This window comes from Microtus oregoni, unplaced genomic scaffold, assembly GCF_018167655.1.
Source record: "Microtus oregoni isolate MIOR12 unplaced genomic scaffold, Mior012 000029F_ref0000214, whole genome shotgun sequence".
NCBI lineage: Eukaryota > Metazoa > Chordata > Mammalia > Rodentia > Cricetidae > Microtus > Microtus oregoni.
In genome coordinates this window covers 24,612,558-24,636,248 of record NW_024543088.1, presented here as the reverse complement: position 1 = coordinate 24,636,248, position 23,691 = coordinate 24,612,558, and the positions used below count along the sequence as shown (strand labels likewise).

At 46.2% G+C, this 23,691-nt stretch overlaps 1 protein-coding gene across 1 annotated transcript; it reads right to left on the bottom strand.

Annotated features, from left to right (window-relative positions):
* Window positions 1-272: 272 nt before the first annotated feature.
* LOC121464974 (nmrA-like family domain-containing protein 1) lies at window positions 273-22,421 on the bottom strand. The gene is made up of 5 exons (XM_041678115.1): window positions 22,319-22,421; window positions 13,849-14,087; window positions 11,199-11,445; window positions 10,119-10,309; window positions 273-2,418 (listed from the first exon to the last, which is right to left on the bottom strand). The coding sequence occupies exons 1-5, from the start codon at window positions 22,356-22,358 to the stop codon at window positions 2,239-2,241; spliced, it is 897 nt and encodes a 298-aa protein (XP_041534049.1). The 5' UTR covers window positions 22,359-22,421; the 3' UTR covers window positions 273-2,238.
* Between the last annotated feature and the right edge of the window lie 1,270 nt (window positions 22,422-23,691).

Below are 23,691 nucleotides of genomic sequence, written 5' to 3'. Positions count from 1 at the left end.
AAAGTCTCTCAGAGGACTTGTGCGCCTCCAGGTCGGGGTAATGGGTTTATATATGTTTTGGGGAGCAAAAAGCGCGGTACAGAAGCGAGAAGCATAGTTACAGGGTTTTCATTGGTTAGTTTGAATGTGGCCGAGTTCAGGTCGGGACAAGGTCTCTAGTTCCCGAGAATTCAGATATGGGCTGCCTTGGCTCTTATCTAGGGCAGACTTCACCATTCCTCCCCGCCTGGGACAGACGGTGCCTAGCCATATTCTCGGTATTCCCGTTCCTCCCCCGGCCCAGCCACAGGTGTCTCTAGCTCGTTTTGGCAGCTTTTAAACTGCCCTTTGTTCAAACCCTGAATATTCAGTACAAGCCTTGTAAAATGGCGTTACCGGTGCTAAATCGTTTAATAAGCTGGGCGGGGGGATCTTTCAGTGCACACCTTTAATCCCAGCATTTGTGAGGCAGAGGTAGGCGGATCTCTGTGAGTTCAAAGCCAGCCTGGTCTAAAGAGTAAATTTCAGGACAACCAGGGCTACAGAGAAACCCTGCCTTTAAAAAAGAAAACAAACAAAAACCTTGTACCTTTTAACATCTATTTCTCCTCCCAAGGAATATATTGTGTAGAGCCACTCACTTGAATTTATTAGTCTATGTATGCTTTCTGTATACAAGGGCGTTCATTTTAAATAAAACACGAGAGGTTGCAAAACTAAATGTTCTGCAGCCATGCTGCTACTGGTGAAATAAGGGGGAGGGGCAGTGTCCTGGGCGCCGTGAGGCTTTCCTGCCTCAGCCTCAGGTGTGCACAGCCACACCAAGCCAGTGACTTCCAGGTCCCCATCTCTCAAACCTGAAGAATGACAGCAACGGTGATCAAGAGCACTGGCTGCTCTTTCAGGGGTCCTGAGTTTAATTCCTAGCAACCACATGGTTGTTGTGATCTGGCTGCACCCAGATGGCCTGGCCACCCCCACTCCCCCTGACCGACAGCTGAACTTCCTTGTACCCTGTATTTGACAAGGATGTTTGTGTTCTTTCTGGTGTGCGGTGTTTTGCCGAAGTGTTCTTCCTACACGATGCCCTGACCTTGACCTCAGGTTCTGGCTGCCTAGCATGCTGGTCCAGCTTCCTAAAGGTATAAAAGGCTCTAGATCGGGGCAAAATAAAGGTCTTCCTCTTCTACAAGCAACTGCCTTCGTGTTTGAATCCCCACACCCTCTGCCAGTTCTCGACTGCTTGTTTCCCAAGCAGAGGCAGCCACCCTCTTGTATCTTTCCCAGCAAATACCTTGTATGAAGTTTGTTAGGTTGTGTGACTTTGTGATATTCTTTGGCTCCTAGCTGTGAGGATATCTTTCCCTTCAGAGCTGTAACACTTATATTTTGGAAAAATTTTTATTGTGGCATAATAAGTATATGCAATTGTATATTCACAATTTGCCATTTCAAGCATACAATTCATTGGCAGTAACTGCATTCACAAAATTGTGTAGCTGTGGCCCCTGTTGTCCACACTTTCATCAGCTTTAATAGAAGCCCTGTAACCACTGAGCAGTGACTCACTTCCTCCTTGCCCCAGTCATAAACCTTTTCTATCTCAGTGAGGTTGCCCATCTAGATACTTCTCATAATTGGAATCATTAGATATTTATCTTGCTCTGTCTGACTTTTTTAAAATTATTTCAGTGTTTTCAAAACTCGGCATGTTGTAGTATACATCAGTACTTCATTCCTTTTTTAGGGTCAAATAATATTTCACTATACCTAAAACATTGTGTTGTCTATCCATCTTTTGGTGGTCACTTAGGTTGGTTTTAATTTGCTGAAAGTTTTGAGATACACCAGAGAAAACAGATGCTAGGGAAATTTCAGAAGGGGATCCCTCATTCAGAAGAAAGCTAAGTGACCTCCCACTTATATTAAGGGAGGTGCTCTGAGTTCATCACACCAGCCTTTTGAGACAACTTGGATCTTGGAGAGAAAGATCTGGAGAAGGCAATGTATTCTGGGACTTCTCAATTTACCAAGCGGCTCTACCACCATGGATTACTAGCTGGAAAGTTTGAAGAGAATCAAACTGCTGTGTTGGATCCCCAGTACAGTGTATCCCCCAGAAAGAAGGCAGGGGGAACCCCCGGGTGGTGCAGATAATTGCCTCCCTGGCCTAGCTGCTCTGTAAAGGGGAGTGTTGTGTTGCAAGGACAGCTTGACCTGAGGGACAGGAGGTCATGCTGCCTCAACAGCTGAAGGTCTTCACAAGTCTTTAAAGGCTTCCTGGTTGTCTGAGATGAACTGGCTGAAGCTTCTAACTTTGGGGTTTAGACGGTGGGTAAGCTTGATGTCACGGTTGGGCTTCATGTGATAGAAACGAAACATGTTGGCCAATTCGTCCGCTCCAGGGAATCCCAGCTTCTCATAAGCTTCTGGGGTGATCTTAAGAAAGAAGAAAGCAGTAAATGGTATGGTTTGCAATAGGTTTACGTATTCATCTCAGTATTGACGCAGGCCCTCATTCTTTAGCTCCAGGATCTAAGGATCTGAAGAACCTCTCACACCGTTTGTCCGGAAGCTGATTGATGAGCTGATTGGATGGAAAATTCTGATCCAAACTATGTGAAACTCTTTATAGTCTTTAAGTGTGGTACTCAGTGGAAATAGTTATTGATGTATTTGATCAGTGTTTGATCACAGGTTCCAGTTGCAGCCGCTGGTGGTGGCGTTACACCCATGTGCCAGCCGATGATGCTGAAGGCACAGCTGTCTTAGGTCCTGGCATCTGGATAAGGTAAATCTGAGCACTGCATCTCTCCCGGATTGCCCCAGCAGGCCCCAGGATGGTCTGCCCTCCCGGCTACATGGGCATTATTCCCCATCACAAAGTGATATCCCATCCATTTCCTCCCGCTTCATGGCTAGCGATCTGGGGGTTTTTCCCCCTTCAATCATTCTAGTCTCTGCCAGAACCATGCAGGCCCAGCAGCAATGGAGCACATCCATGTTTACTGAGATGTCTTCTGTCCCTGACTCGTGCCTGACACTAAATAGATGCATAACTTCCTCTACTGAAGAAATGGGTATCATCTTAATAGCTGGTCAATATCATCTGTCCTCCCTGCAGAGATGAACTGTGGCCTTACAGCTTTAGCTGGGTTTTATTCCATTTAAACAACTAGCATGTATTTATATATGTATGTACGTATGTATATATGTGTACACACACATATGAATGCATGTGCAACAGCAGTGTGGGAGACAACAGTCAGTTCTCTCCCGCCCCCTGAGAATCCAGGGGATCAAACTCAGGTCATGAGGTACAACCTGCCAGAGTCAGCTCTCTCCCGCCCCCTGAGAATCCAGGGGATCAAACTCAGGTCCTGGGGTTGTTATCAGCGCCCTCCCCTGCAAAGCCATTTCATTGGCCCTTCACACACTTGTTCTTAGGAAAATATGTGCGAGACTGGGTTGTGGTGGTGTTCACTGTTAATCCCAGCACTTGGGAGGCAGGTGAATCTCTGTGAGTTCGAGGCCAGCCTGGTCTACAGACAGAGTTCCAGGGTAGCTAGGGTTGTTACACAGAGAAACCCTGTCTCTAAAAAGCAGAAAAGAAAAATATGTGTGAGAAATAAAAATGCATGGACAATCACAGTTGTGTGGCTTCTGTGTCCTGAGAAGACTGCACTTGTCTCTTGGTGTGTACCTCGACCCGGCAATAAGCTTCCTCCATATTTGAAACAAATCAATAGATTCATGATTATTGCATGGCATTTTTAATAATGAAAGTCCCCGTTCCGGCTCTTGGAGGACCGCTGTGAGGCTGAGGCTAGTCTGTGTTACAGAGTGAGTCCCAGACAAGCTTGTCTCAAAGAAATAAAAATCAGGAAAGGGGAAAAGAAAGAAGATGCAGGAGCAACGGAACAATAAAAACATACTATCATATTAATATATTTGAAGAAGTTTAGCAAAATAGGGAAGTGTTCATAACTTTGAGTGAAATGGCACTTGAGTGCTACTTTAAGTACAGATATATATGTTACATATACCGGAAAAGGATTGGGATAAAGCAGCAGATCTTACTTGTTAACACTCAGAGATTAAACTGGATGGGTTTTATTATCTTTTTCCTTCTTTTTGACTTTTGTTTGTTTTTTTTCAGATAGGGTTTCTCTATGTAACAGCTCTGGCTGTCCTGGAACTCTCTTTGTAGGCCAGGATTCAAACTCACAGAGATCCTCCTGCCTCTGCCTCCTGAGTGCTGGGATTAAAGGCAGGCACCACCACTGCCTGGCTATTTTCTTTTTCATAATTGCTTCAGCCACTGTAATAAGCATTTGGTGTTTGTGAAATTAGAAAGACAAGGGCTAGAGAGATGGCTCAGTGGTTAAGAATGGATACTTCTCTTGAGAAACCTGAGGCTGGTTCTCAGCTTTCACAGTGAGCCGTCCTTCTGTCTTCCCAGAACATCTGCGTGCGTGTGAACGCACAAATACACGACACACACATAAACAAAAATGTTGAAAGAAACATAGTTTTAATTAGGAAAATGTTTAAAACTTTGAGTTTGGAAACAGAATAGTATTTGTTAGGAGCATGGAACTCTGTCTCTAAGTCACACTGTCGTCTTGTAACTATGACAACTAACAAACCTCATAAAACTGGGATCTGTTCCTGCGGATTTTTAAAGATTTTTGAGATCTGTTCTCTTGCAACTCACTTTCTGAGGGATCCATGTTTCCCCAAGGGTTGGACAGACAGTTCAGGCAGCCCTGAACAATTAGAGAGAGAGTGGTAGGCTTTGCTTACCCTGAATCTGTCCGTCCCACAGGTGCCTCTCTTTAGAGAGGTTGGACCAGGGAGTACCAAATTGGGAGGACTGGAGCGCCACCTTGTGGCCAGATGCATCCTTCTCAAAATCAACATAATGCCTAACTGATTTGCTACCTGAGGGCAAAAGTGGACTTGACCTCAGGACAGACTGGTAGTAACCATCAAGACAAAACAGTATTAACCATCCTGTAAAACAGATAAATGTTCCAAGAACATCCAGGGACCAGGTATCCGTCTAAAATGCTAGGAAGGTCTGGAGCCACCCGAAACTGTGTTTACTAAGCCCCGTAAGAATGAATATACCACGCATCCTTTTACCCATATTCTTTGCCCATATACCCCTTTCCCTGTCTTTTCCGTATACAGGTCAAACCATCAAGACAAAAACAAAAAACAAAAAACAAAAAAAAAAAAAAGAAAAAAAAACAAGAACCAATGTAATATCCCAGGAGATGGACTACTGGGAAATATATTTATGGACAAAACCCTGCAAGACGTCTCAGGAACCTGCCTTTGAGTGGAAGACTGCCTTCTTAAGCTTGGAAGACCTTAACTTCCTCTATGAAATTCCGTGTGATTTCAGAGATACCCTAGTTCAAAGATATAGTTGTTCTGTTTATTTTGGTTTTGTTTCTTTGTTTTTCAAGACAGGGTTTTCTCTGTGTAGCCTTGGCAGTTCTGGAACACACTCTGTAGTCCAGGCTGGCCTTAAACTCACCAGAGCTCACCAGCTCCTGGCTCCTGAGTGTTGGGATTAAAAGTGTGTGCCACCACTGTGCCTTGCTGAAGATAACAGACGTTTTATGTCTTGATTGACACCTACCATGGTTTTCCAGAATTAAAAAAAATCTATTAGTGTCCTCACAATTTTAACACCCAAATTGAATTGGAAGTCCAAGCAACTAACACCCCTCCCTGTGAGTGGCTGGTAGGGAGACCGTGAGGGGGGTATAAAAGTCCTTGTGCAACTCCCCTGTCCAGTGATTCACTATACCAAGAGCTGATGCAAGCAAGAAGATACCCTCCGTTTCTGAGGGGAATGGGGATAGTCAAAAACTGGGGTCAATAAACTTTTTTTTTATGTTGTTTTGTTTTGTTTTTCAAGACAAGATTTCTCCGTGTATCCCTGACTGTCCTGGAACTTGCTCTGTAGATCTGGCTGGCCTGGAACTCAAAGAGATTTTACTGCCTCTTCCTCCCAAGTGCTGGGATTAAAGTCATGGGCCACCACTGTCCAACTTCAATAAACTCTCTTTTGGGTTGAGATGTGGACACACATTCTCGCCCTACAGCTCAGGTTGCAACTCACAAAAGTCTTCCTCGACCCACATGACCCACATCCCATGTGCTGGGATTACAGGTCTATGAGCCACCTTGCTGGTGTGGTTAGTTTAACTGTCTAGAATCACCCAGGAAGTTCCTCTCAGTGATGGATTGTCTGGATTAGCTTGCCCTGTGGGCGTGCCTGTGAAGGATTACCTTAACTGGGTCAATTTAGAAGGCTCACCCTGAAGGAAGGAAGGCAGCCATTTCATTGGCTGGGTCCTGCACAGAATGAAAAGGGAAAAAACAAGCTGGGCACTAACGTGCCTGAGTTAATTTGTTGCTCTCTGCTCTTGACTGTGGATAGAATGTGACCAGCTGCTTGGAGTTCCCGCCCCTGTGACTTCCCAGCAAGGCTGGGCTGTAACCTGAAGCTGTGAGCCGAATAAGCCCTTGGCCCCCGTAGGTTGCTTTTGTCAGAGCATTTTTACCACAGCAGCAGAAAACAAGACACCCAGAATAGATCAACTTTCTCTTCGAGGGCCGCACATAAATACTCGAGGCTTTGGCGGGCCGTATGTTTTCTGTCGCAACTATCTGGCTCAGTCACTGCACCATCTGAAAAGTCTCTTCCATCCCTCACCCCATCAACACCTGTGTGGGGAAATGGTACCAAGCCTCCCCACCTGTCTGTAAAGAGCTGTCCTTGCCACACTTCGGACCAGACGCCTCCTATGGGGCTCATTGTTAGTACTCAGGCACCTGTACCGGTCTGCCCCTGGGGTACGCGTCCCCAGCTGTGGCCACTAAGGGCACCTCCTATGCACATTCACTGCGTTCCCTGTACCGGTCTGCCCCTGGGGTACGCGTCCCCAGCTTTGGCCACTAAGGGCACCTCCTATGCACATTCACTGCGTTCCCTGTACCGGTCTGCCCCTGGGGTACGCGTCCCCAGCTGTGGCCACTAAGGGCACCTCCTATGCACATTCACTGCGTTCCCTGTACTGGTCTGACCCTGGGGTACGCGTCCCCAGCTGTAGCCACTAAGGGCACCCCTTGTGCACATCTGCGTTCCCTTTTAAAAGCGCCCCCCCCCCCCCCGTCTCTTTCTCTCCGTCTGTCTCTTTCTTCTCCTCGTGTACCCAGAGGCTGGCCTCCCCTCCCCCCTTTCACTTTTCTCCAGTAAAAAAATCCATCTGCACCTGAGCTCTGTCACATGACCTCTTCCTCGCGCGCGCTGCTTTTTTTTTTTATTTAATTTATTTGTATACAGTGTTTTGTCTGTATGCTTGCTGGCCAGAAGAGGGCACCAGATCTTATTACAGATGGCTGTGAGCCACCATGTCGTTGCTGGGAATTGAACTCAGGACCTCTGAAAGAGCAGTCAGTGCTCTTAACCTCTGAGTCATCTCTCCAGCACCCTGCTTTTTTTTTATTTTTTTATTACAACACCCATGGCACTTTCGGTTACTGAGAGCTCACTAAGCATCCTCAAGAGTCTCTTCAAACTCATCCCTTTTTTTTAAAAGATTTATTTTAGTATGGATGTGTATGTATGTGCTCGGGGGTACCCAAGGAGGACGGAAGGGAATGGCAGCTCCCCCCAGAGCTGTGTGAATATATGTTGCTAGGACTGGTTTAATAAAGAGCTTTCTGGCTAGTAGCCGAACAGGATAAAGATAGATGGGAAAGCCAAACTGAGAGCGATGGATGAGGAAGGGTGGGTCAGAGGAGCCGCCAGCCAGAGAGAGAACAAGTTGGACGCACAACATCGGATAGAAGTAAAGCCCACGAGCCTAGGGGCAGCAAGCAGATGAATAGAAATGGGTTAACTTGTCAGAGCTAGTTCCTGACAGGTCTGAGCTATCGGCCAAGCATTTGTAATTAATATTAAGACTCTGGATGGCTATTTGGGAAGTGGCTGCCGAGACACAGAAAGACTCCGCCCACACTGGAGTTACTGGTGACTGTGAGCCTCCCGTTGTGGATACTAGGAGACACACTCCGGCTCTCCGAAAGAACAGCAGCAAGACTCTGACCACTGGGCCACCCCTGTGGCCCTGGAACCCATTCTTTACATGAAGTGTTCTCTTGGCCTCCACAGGGCATAGTCTGGATGACTCGGTTAGGCACCTGGAGGGATGATCATTGTGCCTCTCTGTGTCCCAACATCTTCACACTGTTTGCCCTATAAATTCCTCCACGTTAGCACTGGGCACACAGGACTTGATGTTGCCCTACTGTGTGCTGATCGCCAAGGTAGACTCTAACTATATCCTGTCTCGTTTTCACCAGGACACTCTGAGGTGGGCCCCCATAGTGCCAATCTACAAGTGAGGAAGCGGAGGCCGAGAGACTAGAATACTTTTCGTTCCCGGCCCCCACCTGCACCCGCTTCTCCCATCTGCAGTGAGGGTTGCTGGAACAGCACAGGTGAGAGAGTTGCACCTTGGTCTTCAGATTCTAAACCCTTTCCACGCAAAAGCACTTTAGTTTATGTAACAAGCTGATGAATCTAAAGCCGGAGAAATAAAGCCATACAGGCGTGAGGGTCTGTCAGCGTAGAGCCATACAGGAGTGAGGGTCTGTCAGCGTAGAGCCATACAGGAGTGAGGGTCTGTCAGCGTAGAGCCATACAGGAGTGAGGGTCTGTCAGCGTAGAGCCATACAGGAGTGAGGGTCTGTCAGCGTAGAGCCATACAGGAGTGAGGGTCTGTCAGCGTAGAGCCATACAGGAGTGAGGGTCTGTCAGCGTAGAGCCATACAGGAGTGAGGGTCTGTCAGCGTAGAGCCATACAGGAGTGAGGGTCTGTCAGCGTAGCACTCTCTCTGCTTTCTTCTGACGGTACAGCCTGGGTTCACCCTCTAAAACCCACCAATAAACCTAATGAATGCATACATCAGTAAGATGCTAGCTGAGGGAGCCTCCTGTGGGCACACTGATCACCAAAGACTTCGCCTTTGGAACCAGCACGATTGTGCCCACTGTCCCGCCAGTCTGAGGCAGGGTGTTTTACTTCAAGCTTGAGGACACCTGCACTACTTAAGCCCTGCCTTGGGCCCATGAGATGACTCAGGAAGAAAAGACTCTTGCCACCAAGCCTAACAACCTGAGCTTAACCTGTGGGCCACATGTGGTAGAAGGTGAGAACTCGCTGCGGAATAACCATGCTATACACTGTAAACACAGACTGCTCTCATTGGTTAGTAAAGAGCCGGCTGGCTGGTGGCTAGGCAGGATTTGTGGGGCAGAGAGAATCCTGAGAGGAAAAAAGGCAGAAGTCAGGGAGATGCGGGCTAAATGCAGAGGAAACAAGATGTGTCCTAAATGAGGTGATGAGCCACGAGCCACGTGGCAGCAAGTAACTAAACAGAAATGGGCTAATTTAAGTTACAAGAGCTAGCTAGAAACACGTCTAAGCTATCGACCAAGCATTTATCATTCATAATTTTTTCTTTTCTAAGCCAGGGTTTCTCTGTATAACTTTGGAGCCTGTCCTGGAACTCACTCTGTAGACCAAGCTGGACTCTGCCAGCCTACCTTTGCCTCCCGAGTGCTGGGATTAAAGGTGTGTGCCACCACCTCCCGGCAAGCATTTATAATTAATATTAAGTCTCTTTGTTATTTGGGAGCAGGCTGGCAGGACAAAGCTGACAGGCAAAAACTCCACCTACAAGAACCGATTTCTGGGGACTGAAGAGATGGTACAGCGGTTAAGAGCACTGGTTGCTCTTCCATAGAACCCAGGTTCAATTCCCAGCACCCACGTGGCAGCTCATAGCTGACGTAACTGCAGTTTCAGGCAAGCCAATACCTTCACACAGACATACATGCAGGCAAAACACGAAAGCACATGAAATAAGAATAAGTTATTTAAAAAAAAAGAAGACCTGACTTCTATGGGTTGTCCTCTGACATCCACACACAATATGGCATGTGTATGAGCACACACACAATTAAATAGATAGATAGATAGATAGATAGATAGATAAATTTTAAAAAAGAAAAAGAAACAACCCCTGTCACAAACAACATAAGGACGTACCTTTGCATCGCGGATGTCCTTCCCCAGAATTCTGGACAAAACATCAGCGTACTGCTGTATTGTTAGGGCCTCTGCGCTGAGGCCCACGGCCTTGCCAACAAACTCCTCTGGAGAAGCGAAAATGCTAGAGACAACAGCTCCAACATCGGCAACGGAGATCCCGTCCATTGGCACATCCCCCATGGGCAGTGCTAGTTTCAAAAAGACAAACAAATAAAAAATAAATCATAGTATCACATCCTTGGCAGGTCCTCCACCCTGAGCTAGTTGCTTCATCAACTCTAACCCCTTAAACTAGAGGTGTAAAAAGCAGGGGCTACGGGAAGAGGTCACTGCGGGAGCAGAGCTCAGAAGGTCAGAACCATGAAGGTCACAGGATCATGAAGGTCACAGAACCATGAAGGTCACAGGATCATGAAGGTCACAGGATCATGAAGGTCACAGGATCATGAAGGTCACAGGATCATGAAGTTAACAGAACCAGACAGTCACTAGTTCTCACAGGGTTGTACAAGCTGGGGGTTCCTTAGGGAGTGTCAGCTAGTCCCACAGCAGGGACACCCAGTGCTGCAGCCTGAATCTGTGGGATCCTGTAGGGAAGTGGTCATTCCCTCTTCGTCCAGGGCTACTCCAAGCCACACATTATAGATCTATGCAGTCTGTGCTGGAGCAGGCTGGGAACCCATCTCCTGAGACTACCTCTGAGGACGGGATCTTGCTCTCGCCTGCTGCCGAAGGGCAGATGGACCAGCGAGGACTCTTAGTGACCATCCTGTTCAGCCTTTCCAGGAAGCTGAGGCTTGCGGACAGAGTTAACTACACACACAGCGAGTGTCAGATGGTGGGCTGGAAAGATAACCTGTGTGCTTCCTGCCAGGTCCAGTCTTGGTCGCTGGGGGTGTGACTGCCATGGGGAAGTCTAGGGCTGTTCAGTGGCCTCTAAACAGGTCACACAGAGCCAAGAGCACTGGTGTGTCCAGTGAAGAGGGGCAGGAAATGGGGGATGGAGGGAAAACAGGAGGCAAGGGAGGAGGCAGGCGGCCAGCTGTGGGTGCACCTTCACGGCAACCTGGCATTTACCTAGGGTGTAGTAGCCATCAGGGCTTTTCACCGGCTTCCACATGGTGAGGAAATTTTCAAAGTAAGCTGCCAGGCGGACGCTGGTCATGGGAACACCAATGGACCAGAAATACTCCTCCACTTCCCCCTTCCCGTCGAAGTGCAGCACCTTCAGCTTGCCCCCGCTCAACCGGTCCACGTTCTCCAAACCGCTGTACACCACATGTTTCAGGCCCAGGCGTTTGGCGATATCTGCCACCAGCTTCCCCTGAGGGGCAAAATGCAAGCCTTTGCACACAAATATACATTTATATTTTCTTTCTGGTGTCTGCACACCAGTTGGATTTTGTGGGCCAAGTGGAGGGATACATACACACATAAATGTCTAATTTCTCGCTCTCCTCTCCCTCCCTTTCCCCTCCCCACACCTGGCTTATGGATTCTCTTTTTTGTTTTTAGTTTTAAATTTCTAGCTCTCCCTTCCCTCCTCCCTCCCCCTTCCTCCCTCTCTCCTCCCTCCCTTTCCCTCCCTCCCTCACTATTGCAGTCTCACCTTTACCTATAAAACCTCCCCTAGCAGTCAGGAGAAGTGAAGCTAAGAAATGACAACCTCAGGTTCAGGTTTCGTGTGTGTGTGTGTGTGTGTGTGTGTGTAGGTGTGTGTGTGTGTGTAGGTGTGTGTGTGTGTGTGTGAGAGTAGGTGGGTGTGTGTGTGCACATGTGTATGTGTGAATGAATGTCAGAATTAGAATTCAAGAAATATACCAGGCAGTGATGGTGCACGCCTTTAATCTCAACACTCAGGAGGCAGAGGCAGGTGGATCTCTGAGTTTGAGCCCAGACTGATCTACAGAGTTAATTCCAGGACAGCCAGGGCTACACAGAGAAAAACGCTTTCTTCAAAAAAGAATAAATAAATAAAAATAAAAAAGTAAAGAAGAATTCAAGAAATACTTTTAAGGGGCAAGCAGGGAAACTGGGTCTGGTGGTACAGCCCTGAAATCCCAACCACTTAGGTGCCTGTGACAGGACGATCATAAATCGAAATCTCAAAATAAAAAGTTAAAAAAAAGAAAGTCGAGGATGGAGTTCAGTGGCAAATCACATGCACACTCCCGCCCAGAACGTAACACTAGGACATCCCAAAGTTAATCCGGTAAACATTAAGTGGCAAGAGCAATTCAGTAAACACTTCTCTGCCCCGTATCTGTTTTTCTGAATTTTGTCATTTCTGTGAGTCACTGAGGTGTCCGTATATAGTGTTTCTGACGGTAAGGATGTGGCGTTGTCTCCTCTCCCCTTGTGTACACACAAACCTGCACATAGAGCTCTGTTCCGCTACAGTGCAAAGGCCGCATCCCTTTACCCTCATCCCACTGCCGTGGCTGGGCTGTGATCTCTGCTCAGTGTGATCACAATGGAGCTGAGTCACAGCACACATCACCAGTGCATGCACTTCCCACACAATCCTTCTCTCCCTGGAGCTTCTACTCAATTTCCCTGCTTGCTAATTACTCTCTCTTTGTACCCTTCACTAACTCATCCCCATATTCTCTGATTGAAATATATATTTCATATATATTTATAAATGTTTGTTTAAAGATTTATTTATTTATTATGCATACAATATTCTGTTAACATGTACACACCAGAAGAGGGCACCAGATCTCATTATCAATGGTTGTGAGCCACCATGTGGTTGCTGGGAATTGAACTCAAGACCTCTGGAAGAGCAGCTGGTGCTCTTAATCTCTGAGCCATCTCTCCAGCCCTAAATGTTTTATTTTATAGTCATATTTTATCTTCCCATTTGCTGTCAAAGTAACCTCAATGTGGGACATCCCTGCCCTCCACCTAGAAACTAATAAATGGAGGACTTAATGACTGGCTCTATGAAGCAGTACAGTGGTATATTATTTGTGTTTTAATAAATAAAGCTTGCCTGAAGATCAGCAAAGCAACCAGACCAGTCAGCCATGCATGCCAGGCAGTGGTGGCGCACACCTTTATTCCCAGCAGCTGTACTAGTTAGCCATAGAGGCTGGGCGGTGGTGGTGCACACCTTTAATCCCAGCACTAGACAGGAATACAAAGTGGGATGAGACAGGAACTCATTCTCTTTCATTCTGAAGATTTCATAGAGGTGAGAGCTCTCCAGGGGCTTGGTTGTTTTTCTTTTTCTGATCTTTAAGTTGAACAGCAGTATCTGTCTCTGGGTTTTCTTGTTGTTGTTTGTTTGTTTGTTTTGTTTTGTTTTGTTTTTTGATTTTCGAGACAGGGTTTTTCCGTAGCTTTTTGGTTCCTGTTCTGGAACTAGCTGTAGCAGACCAGGCTGGCCTCGAACTCACAGAGATCCGCCTGCCCCTGCCTCCCGAGTGCTGGGGTTAAAGGCGTGCGCCACCACCGCCCGGCTCCTGTCTCTGGGTTTTTATTTGTGCTACAAAGCAGCTCTCCTCAAATGTGCAAAGTCTTCAGCTTTCAACAGGTGCCGTATAACATCACATTTACCAGCCTTTAGCAAGTACCTATAGTGCACTTATTTCCTAAGTGCCAAGGGGAATGTGGCCAAGCGAGGCTTACTCTGGGGCTCAAACTGAGACTAGCACAGACAGAAGCAGGTGGGCGAAGGTGAAGGGCCTTAAAAGGGAGAGAAAGATGTTTCAGCTCCCACCTGACACACTTCCTTCTCTTTGCTGAGATGGTCCCAGAAGTTGGTCACCACAAAGGCTCCATGGGCTCCTTTTAAGGCCTCTTCCACAGACGCAGCATCATCCAGGTCACACCTGACCACCTCGGCACCAAGGTCCCTAAGCGCAAGGGCGTTTTTCTGACTCACATCCCTGGTCAGCCCTCTCAATGCGAAATGTTTGTTCTCCAGAATGGACCTGGCCACAGAGCCACCCTGAGCCCCTGCAAGGTCAGAGAAGAAAAAGCACAAGATCAGGAACAAACACACAAACAAAAATGCTCACTAGAAGATCCCAGCTGCACGTGGAACTGTTACTGAAGGACCCCCTTCTGGAGGCACCACGGGGAACTTTAGGCATCCCATGGTTTTCAAATTATCGAGGCCATAAGAGGGAGAGGGCCAGGAGAGGCTGGAGGGAGAAAAAACAAGCCACATGGTCAGGTACAGATTCCAGTTAAGCAATTAAGTACAATTATGCAGATATAGATACCATAGGTTGGGTTTGTTGTTGTTGTTGCTTTTTTTAGTTTTTAGTTCCCACACCTTGAATGATTCATATTCTCTCTCTCTCTCTCTCTCTCTCTCTCTCTCTCCAGTTATATTTATTTATGTCTATTCAGATTTTTCCAGTGCTGAGGATAACCCAGGGCTTCAGATATACTTAGCAAATGCTTTTCTACTGAGCTGCGTCTCTCCAAGCTTAGTCTATATTCATAAAGCATTATCAAAACTTTCATAAGTTTTACCCTTTGCTGTTGCTTTGCCATCCATGGTCAATTGTACTAGGATCTTCTAATCATCTAATCTGTTTGTTTTGTGATATGGTGTCTCTGTCCTAGAACTCACTCTGTAGACCAGGCTGGCCCTGAATTCATAGAAATCTGCCTGCCTCTGCCCCCTGAGTGCTGGATTAAAGGTGTGTGCTAGCACTGCCCAGCAGCATTTTGCAATCTCATTCGTTGATCCTTAGGATGAGTTGCTACGTTCCTGCATCCTTTGTAGAAAGAGTCTAGCCTTGAATTTATCAAATGCTGGGGCATAGGCAAGTGCCACTATGCCTGACTTATAAAATTGTTCTCAGTTGTCTTCTTGTGGGACCTACCTGATGTATCACTGATCTGACCCTAGATAAAGAACTACCGTTTCACAAGCTGGCTTTGCCCATGAGCCTCGGGTTGTGACCAGTAGCAAATTGGCTAGAGGTGAATAAATAGGTAGCCCGAATTTACCAGATGTTTGAGAAAAACCTCCCCATGGAAATTAAAACTAAAATAAATAGCTAAAAAGAAAACAGAATCAGCAAAGGGGAGGGAATAGTTGGGGGAAAAAACACCCAAGGTGGGAGAATTTGCATCCCAAATATATCTAGGCTGTGGCGTAGTTTATTGGTAGAATATTCAAGTCTCAGCATCAGCAGGGTGTGGTAACACACACCTGAAATACCAATACTAGGGAAGGTAGAGGAAAGAGGGTCTGGAGCTCAAGATTAGCTTTGATACATTGTGAGTTCAAGGCTACTCTGGACTACTTGCGACCCTGCTTGACAACAACAAAATAAGTAAGTAAAAAAAATACAAAATTCCCAAGGAAACAAACAAGCTGAACATGGTGGCACTGGCCTTAATTCCAGCATGAACTACTCAGCAGGGGGCTGAGACAAGAGGATTGCTAGAAATCCAGAATCAGCCTGGGCACAGTGATTGTTAGGCCAATGTAGCAAGATCTTCTGGGGGGGGGGGGGGAAGGTGGGTGTTGCCTGTCCTTAATCCCAGCACTTGAAAGGCAGAAACAGGTTGATCTTGAGTTTAAGGCAAGCCTGGTCTACAAAGCTAGTCCCCGTGACAGGCGGGGACACCTCTGTACTGGTTGTCCGGGTTCTATAAGAAAGCAGACTGAGGGGCTGGAGAGATGGCTCAGTGGTTAAGAGCATTGCCTGCTCTTCCAAAGGTCCTGAGTTCAATTCCCGGCAACCACATGGTGGCTCACAACCATCTTTAATGAGGTCTGGTGCCCTCTTCTGGCCTGCAGACATACACACAGACAGAATATTGTATACATAATAAATAAATAAATATTTAAAAAAAAAAAGAAAGCAGACTGAGCAAGGCATGGGAAGCAAGCCAGTAAGCAGCATCCCTCCATGGCCTCTGCATCAGCTCCTGCCTCCAGGTTCCTGCGCTGTTTGAGTTCCAGTCCTGCCTGCCTCCAGTGATGAACACTAAATCAGATAAACCCTGTCCTCCCAAATTGTTTTTGGTCACGGTTTCATCACAGCAATGATAACCCCAACTAAGCATGCACTAAAAGCCCTGGGTTCCGTTTCCAGCACCACATAAAACTGGGAATGGAAAGCTCCCGTCTGTAATCCCAGCACCAACAACACTGAATCAGGAGAGAGACTCAGAGTAAAGTCGTCTTTACAGAGTTAGTTTCAGGTCAGCTGGGCTGCAAGAGATCATGTCTCAAAAACCTATGCACGAGGGGGAAGGGTGGGAAGTGTTTTCGGGAAGAATCTCTGAGAAATTAAACATATTGTAATAGGAATAAAGTTGGAAGTCGGGCGTGGTGGCGCACACCTGCGTGACTCAGCACTCAGAACGCAGCCACGGGAGGTCAGAAGTTCGTGCCGCCTCAGCCACATTGCAAGTCTGGGGCTAGTATAGACTGTGAGACCCTATCTCAAAAAAAAACCCTGAAAAGACAGCCAATGCCTATGCCCCTGCATTTGGGGTGGGTGGGGGAGACAGACGGAGGGATAGAAAATAAAATAAAATAAAAAGATAAAGAGACTGAGCCCAGAGAAATTTCAGAAAGAAAGTGTGGATTTTTTTTTAGAAAATAATTCCTTAGGGTCCAAGGATACTGACTGAGTTTCCAGAGCTCCGAGCTCAACACAGTAACAAATTAAATCTCCCGAACACTGTATCTCCAGTGGTGGCGCACGTGCACCTTTAGTCCCAGCACTCGGGAGGCAGAGGCAGGCGGATCTCTGTGAATTTGAGGCCAGCCTGGTCTATAGAGTGAATTTCAAGATAGCCAGGGCTACATAGAGAAACCCTGTCTTGAAAAACCACCTTCTGTCCCCCCCCCAAAAAAAAACAAACAAAAACCCCCAACAGCAACAACAAAAAACTACATCCGATTTCTTTCTCTCTCTCTTTGGTTTAATTGGTGTTCTGCTTCTGTTTTCATTAAGATAGGGTTTGGTTTACTGTAACCCACAGTGTCCTTGAACTTCTGCCTCTGCCTTCCAAATGCTGGGGTGTCTGGAGCATGTTACCACAACACCCAACGGATTTTCTTTTCCTTTCTTTCTTCCTTCCTTTCTTTCTTTCTTTCTTTTTTTCTTTCTTTCTTGTGGGGTGGCTTTGTTTTAAACAAGTTTATTTTAAAAACCAGAATGATTTGAAAGGAGGACTAGGATTTCTTTTAAGGGTAATGTACCACTGGGCAGTGGTGGCACACACTTCTAATCCCAAAGGCGGGCAGATCACTATAGTTCCAGGCCAGCCTGGTCTACAGAGCCAGTTCCAGGGCAGCCAGGACAACACAAAGAAACCCTGTCTCAAAAAACAAAAATTAAACCAAAACAACAAAAATTTTCTCCAATGGGACAAGATTTGTATGTTATAAAAGCAGTGGGAACAGAATTTCAGCTGGAACATAGAAGCAAGCTGAATAAGAACGGCACCCACTCAGGACCGTGGGTTTGCACAGAGACCAGCACCTCCCACAGCAGAGGAGCAGAACAGATTCGAGAGATCTCAGCAGACCAGAACCCACAGGCACTGGTCCACCCCTGCGAAGATTTCCAGAGCTCTTGGCCTACCAGAGTCCTTCCTGGGCTCCCCAGGAAACTTATGTCAATTCCTCTGCTCAAAACCTTTCTGTGACTTCTGTCTTTTCAGAAAAACAATCTCACCATACTCGGCTTTTGTGTTTGCACTCTATTGTAGACCAGGCTGACCTTGAATTTACAGAGACGCCTGCCTCACAAGTGCTGGGATTAAAGGTTTGTGCCACCTCAAAAGTCACCAGTCTCCTTTTCTTTTCTTTTTGTTTTCTTTCCTTTAGGCATGTCAGTAACTTGCCTCCCTGGCCATGTGGAACTTGTTTTCCAGAGTGGAAAGATGTGAAAGATGGGTCAGGTAGGGAGGGGTCCAGATGGTGACTTGGCTAGAACAAAATCTCATGTTTCAAATGGAGGTATGGAAACACCCTCTGGAGACCCTGGGAAGTCTGAATGGAGCCCTGGTATCTGTGAGGGAGAAAACGGGGTGACAGGAAAGATCTTTCTAGGCTCGGGGAGCAGGGGGGCAAAGGCTCTAAAGGGACGTGCATTTGAAAAAACAGCAAGGAAAAGCCAGCAGAGTGGCCCCGTGGATAAAGTGCATGCTGCACAACCTGCACAGTTCTCTCGTGTGTGCGCACACACACACACACACACACACACTGTACTATAATAAACATTTTAAAGGAAAAAGGCAAGCAGCAAGGAAAGCCAGTGTACTCTCATGGGGGAGGAAGGTTTTTGGAGGACATGAACCAAGACCGTACTTTCCTTGGAGTGAGACACCATTTATTTACTCACAGTTTCAAAGGGATCACTAAGAGCCTGGGGGTATAGTGATGGAGGAAGGTCATTGGCCAATAAAGAAACTGCTTGGCCCTGTGGGTGGAGTAAACAGAACAAAATGCTGGGAGGAAGAGGAAGTGAGGTCAGAGACTCCACAGCTCTCTCGGGAGCAGACGCCTCAGAGAGAGATGCCATACTCCCAGCTCCCAGGCAGACACACGCCATGAAGCTCGACCCAGGATGGACTAGGCTAGAATCTTCCCGGTAAGACCGGTGCTCACTGATTATTAGAGATGGGTTGATCGGGATGTGAGAATTAGCCTGTAAGTGCTAGAGCTAAAGGGCCAAGCAGTGCTTAAAAGAATACAGTGTCTGTGTAATTATTTTGGGGCATAAGCTAGCCATGTGGGCGGCCGGGTGTGGGGGACGCAGCCCTGCCGCCCCATATTACTTCATATGGCGCCCAGACGTGTGGACAGCCGAAACCCACTTAAAAAACCTGAGAAGGCTTAAAAATAAGGGAGAGAGAGTTTAACACAGATTTTTGCTGTTTGTTGGTGGCGTGCTGTAGAGAGTTCCTGATTTGGCAACAGTAGCAGAAAAAACGCTGTGTCATTTTAAAGCGCGACTTCCTGGGGCTGTGCCACCTTTGCAATCTCTGTCTGACTCCTGCAGGAGACAGAGCTTTTGAATAGACCATTTGGAGTAAAGTGCTACGATTTGTTTGATGGCAACTAGACTCACTGTGTTCTCGGGTCTGCTCTGCTTGCTAGAGGCAAGCATGCGCTTTCTTCTAAGAGAGGCTTCCTGACTCAGCTTTAGCTGCAAAGCCTGCAGCTCATTAAGAGGTCCTGCCACGAAACACTTAAACGGTGTTGACGAAAAGCTGAGCGCATGCTTTTCGGTTTTCAGCCGTAGCAGGAAAAAAGCTGCGCCGTTTAAAAATGCCGGCTTTCTGGGCTGTCCTGCCAGGGCAAACTCTGACTATTTGAGGCAGGAGGGCCGGCTACCGAGAGAGGACTTGAGTGTTGTCTGTTGTAGCTCACTTGCTGGCAGGGATCTTGAAATGCCATACAGTTGTTGCAGTAAACATGGCTACAGCCTGTATATCCGCCATGAGGCTGGAAAGCTAAGGAATGGACTGGATCTAGCTGGCAAAGCCACGCCTTTAATCCTACTGATATTGCTTGGTAAATTAAAGACTCATGTGGTCAGAAAAAGAGAGATATACAGTAAAGAGAGATTCAAAGACAAAGAAAATTTTTAAATGGTTTACAGTGTGTTAAAAATATATGCAGACTAAAATTTAAAGTTCTTAAAAGTAACAAAAAAAAAAAAGGAAGAGAGTTGTTGTGTGTGGTAGCACACGCCTTTAATCCCAGTGCCTAGAAGGCAGAGGCAAACAGATCTCTGTGAGTTCAAGGTGTAGTAGCATACACCTTTAATCCCGAATGCCTGGGAGGCAGAGACAGGCGGATCTCTGAGAGTTCAAAGACAGCCTGGTCTACAGAGTTACTTCAGGTCAAAGATACAGAGAACCTGTCTCAAAAAACAAAAAGTTAAAAGTAAAAATAAACGAAATAGAGGTTAAAACAAAGATGGAAAATACACAGAGAATCTTGATACTGTATGCTATTATGCTCTCTTTGAATTGTTTGAATGCTGAGGAAGGAGCAACAGCTGCTAAAAGATATTTGTTTATAAATGCTGCTGAACTAATCCAACATAGATATTTTGAATTTGCATCTAAGGATATGATACTTTGGAAAGGAGTTTCTTATTTTGTTTTCACAGAGGATGAGACGCTGTTCATTTCTTCTATTCCGATTTGGTATGATGGACCACGCCCTCCTGAAGGGTTGGTGTGAACGCCTTCAAAAAATTGCTTCGCTCAACTGCCAACTGAGATGAAACTAGCACACAGGTTATACCATGAAAGACCTAATTAACGACGCCCCCATTCAGCAGGAAGCAGTTTGGAGAGAAATAACTGCGCCCATGTTCCCAAATATGGTTTATAAACGTTCTTTTACATTTTAAGGGGGATATGATATAGATATGAATAATTTACATTAGTATAGATTTTGCTTTATTGATAGAGATTTAAGGTCAATTTTGTTATATGTATAAGTGTTTCTGATATTGATTAAGGTGTTGTGATTGTGTAGTTCATTTAAAAATGTAATATATATAGGTTGTTAATGGATAATCATCGATAATAGTAAAGCTTGTAGTCATGTTAGTTAGATTTTCTAGATATATAGAGATATATTTTAGATAGACATTCTTCATGTCTTTCAAAGATTACAGAATAGGACATTTAATGTTTTAATAACTTAGGAATTTTCATGACAATGAGACACTCTGCTCCTGGCAGCACCAATGTACTTCAAGAGGAAGATGGGCATCAAAGAGGCACCTTATGGAGTTTGATAGCCATTTGGGCAAGACACTGCTCTTGCCTGGACTATTGCATAAACTGGACACAGAGAACCCGCAGAGAGGACTACTGAACTTGCCTAAGGTGAGATGATCTTTCGGGGTTCCTGATTCATGAAAGATTCTGCGAGACATTCTGCAGGACACAACAGATAGTGACTGAACTGACTTTGAATTTTCCTGCTTTATGGAAATGTCTGCTGGATACCATGGGCCTGAAGGCTGAAGATGGATGCCCCAACGGTACAGAGGAACTTTGGGTGACTGTCCAGGCAGCGAGATGTCTCTGTCATTTCTAGAGTTTTAAAAGTTGCTTTTTTCTTGTTTGCTTAGGTAGTCTTTCTGGAGTCTTTGATGGAGTTAAGAATAGTTAGTTATAGTTTTCCTTAGTTATGATAAAGATTATTGTAACTTTTACTTGATAACTGTTTTGTTATATGTAATTTTGCTATGTTAAAGTTAAAGCCTTTTTTTTTTTGTTTAAACCGAAAAAGGGGAAATGATGGAGGAAGGTCATTGGCCAATAAAGAAACTGCTTGGCCCTGTGGGTGGAGTAAACAGAACAAAATGCTGGGAGGAAGAGGAAGTGAGGTCAGAGACTCCACAGCTCTCTCGGGAGCAGACGCCTCAGAGAGAGATGCCATACTCCCAGCTCCCAGGCAGACACACGCCATGAAGCTCGACCCAGGATGGACTAGGCTAGAATCTTCCCGGTAAGACCGGTGCTCACTGATTATTAGAGATGGGTTGATCGGGATGTGAGAATTAGCCTGTAAGTGCTAGAGCTAAAGGGCCAAGCAGTGCTTAAAAGAATACAGTGTCTGTGTAATTATTTTGGGGCATAAGCTAGCCATGTGGGCGGCCGGGTGTGGGGGACGCAGCCCTGCCGCCCCATATTACTTCAGTATAGGTCTACGCTGATTTGACTAACAGTTTGCAAAGATGGCTCAAGCTGTTGGGGCAGAGTGGGGAGCAGAGGTTAGTTAAAGGCGCAGGCTTCTCACCACCACCTCACATCACCTGAGTGCTCGCCAGGCACTCACAAGGTCCCTGCTCCCTGCTTGCTTCTGCAGCTTATCAGACAATGAGCGGGAAAGGAGATCAGGTTCCAGAGAGACTTGCACCAAGAAGTTAGCTGGTAATGAGGGGGACATACCGTCAGCAATCTTTAAGTTTCTAAGACAGTTTGTTTTTTACAAATAAGTCAAGTTAACCTGCTCACATCAAAACCACTAAGCACAAGATGACGTTCAGTTTACTCCTAAAGGCTGTTGGTTCTGCTTACTCTCTGGGCCTCCAAATCTAAAACCAGGAAGTCAGAAAAGCGAGCAAAGTTAGCATGCATTTTATGCCAGGGTTACACAGAGGAACCCTGTCTCCAAAAACAAAAACAAAACAACTAATATGTATATATATACATATATTATATATATTTACCTGTTGCTCCAAATACTGCGATTATTTTCCTGTTGGCCATGTTCCCAGGCTAAGAACGAGGTGATGGAGAGCAGCCGAGCAGAGACAAACCGGGAAATGCCGTTTCTTTCCTGGCGCAACTTTTATAGGTAGGAGCACCACGCCCCTGTAGTGCCCCTCCCTTGGAAGCGTTCTTGTTTCCACTAACTCCTTCACTCACTGTGTCTCTGCCGTTTTCCAGTGATGATTCATGTGGAGCAGGGGTGGTGGTGGCTATCCCATGCTCTAAAAAGAGATCTGCACACATATAACTGATTGGCCTGTTTGTTCTGAGCTAATGTTTCTGCCCAACTGGAACCCGAAGGAATGCCCAGGGAGGTCATAACCAGGCAGACAAGCAAGGGGCCTACAGTAACTGAGGTACAGACATCAGTAATTTCCCAAGAGTGACCGCCACCTGCTGAGGGTGGGATCAGTTACTCTCAAAGAAGAAAGTGCTGTGAGGGCAATTTCTCTAAGATGTGTGGTCAATTTCTCTAAGAAGTGTGTTGATACTTGGTTTGTGATCTAACTCTGATCTGAAGATCAGAGTGCAGAGCTAAGCCACTAGTTAGCCGTAGAAGCCGGGCAGTGGTGGCACACACTTTTAGTCCCAGCACTCTGGAGACAGGGGCAGATGGATCTCTGTTGACTTCAAGGCTGTCCTGGGCTTCATGAGATTGAATCTGTCTAAAAGAGAAAGAGAGCCAAGTTGTGGTGGCTCACATCTTTAGTTCCAGCACTAGGGAGATGAAGACAGGAAATGATATAGCTGCAGGGTGGGAAAGGAATATAAGGAGGGAGGAGATAGGAGCTCAGGATTCAGTCTGCTGAGGACTTGTAGAGACGGGATACCCCATTGGGTCTAAGGATTTTGTAGAGCTAAGAACTACTGGCTGGCTGCTCTGCTTCTCTGATCTTCCAGCTTTCGCCCCTAATATCTAACTCCGGGTTTTATTATTAAGACTAATTAGAAATTGCATTACAAAGATATCAGCCTGCTGCCTTTTCTTATCACCCTTTGAATAAAGCTCACCCTAGACTTGATTTATCCCTAAGCTGACATCACTGCTATTCTGCTCCTCTCCCTTGCTATTGCTTCTCACAAGCGATACAGTGAATTACAGGTCCCAGTGGTCTGGATCTAGTGAAGGGTCTACTCTATAAAAAAATTTTTTTTACAAGGGCTGGAGAGCTGCCTTAGCCAGTAAGAGCACCAGCACCTGGAGACTCTGACTCAAAACAAACAAAACCACCAACACCAACAAAACCCCTGCCTTCCAGGGAAAGGCTAAGAGAAGCTGAGTCCCTAGGGAGAGGCACAAAGGCCAGACTGGGACATTTGGGAAGGGTTG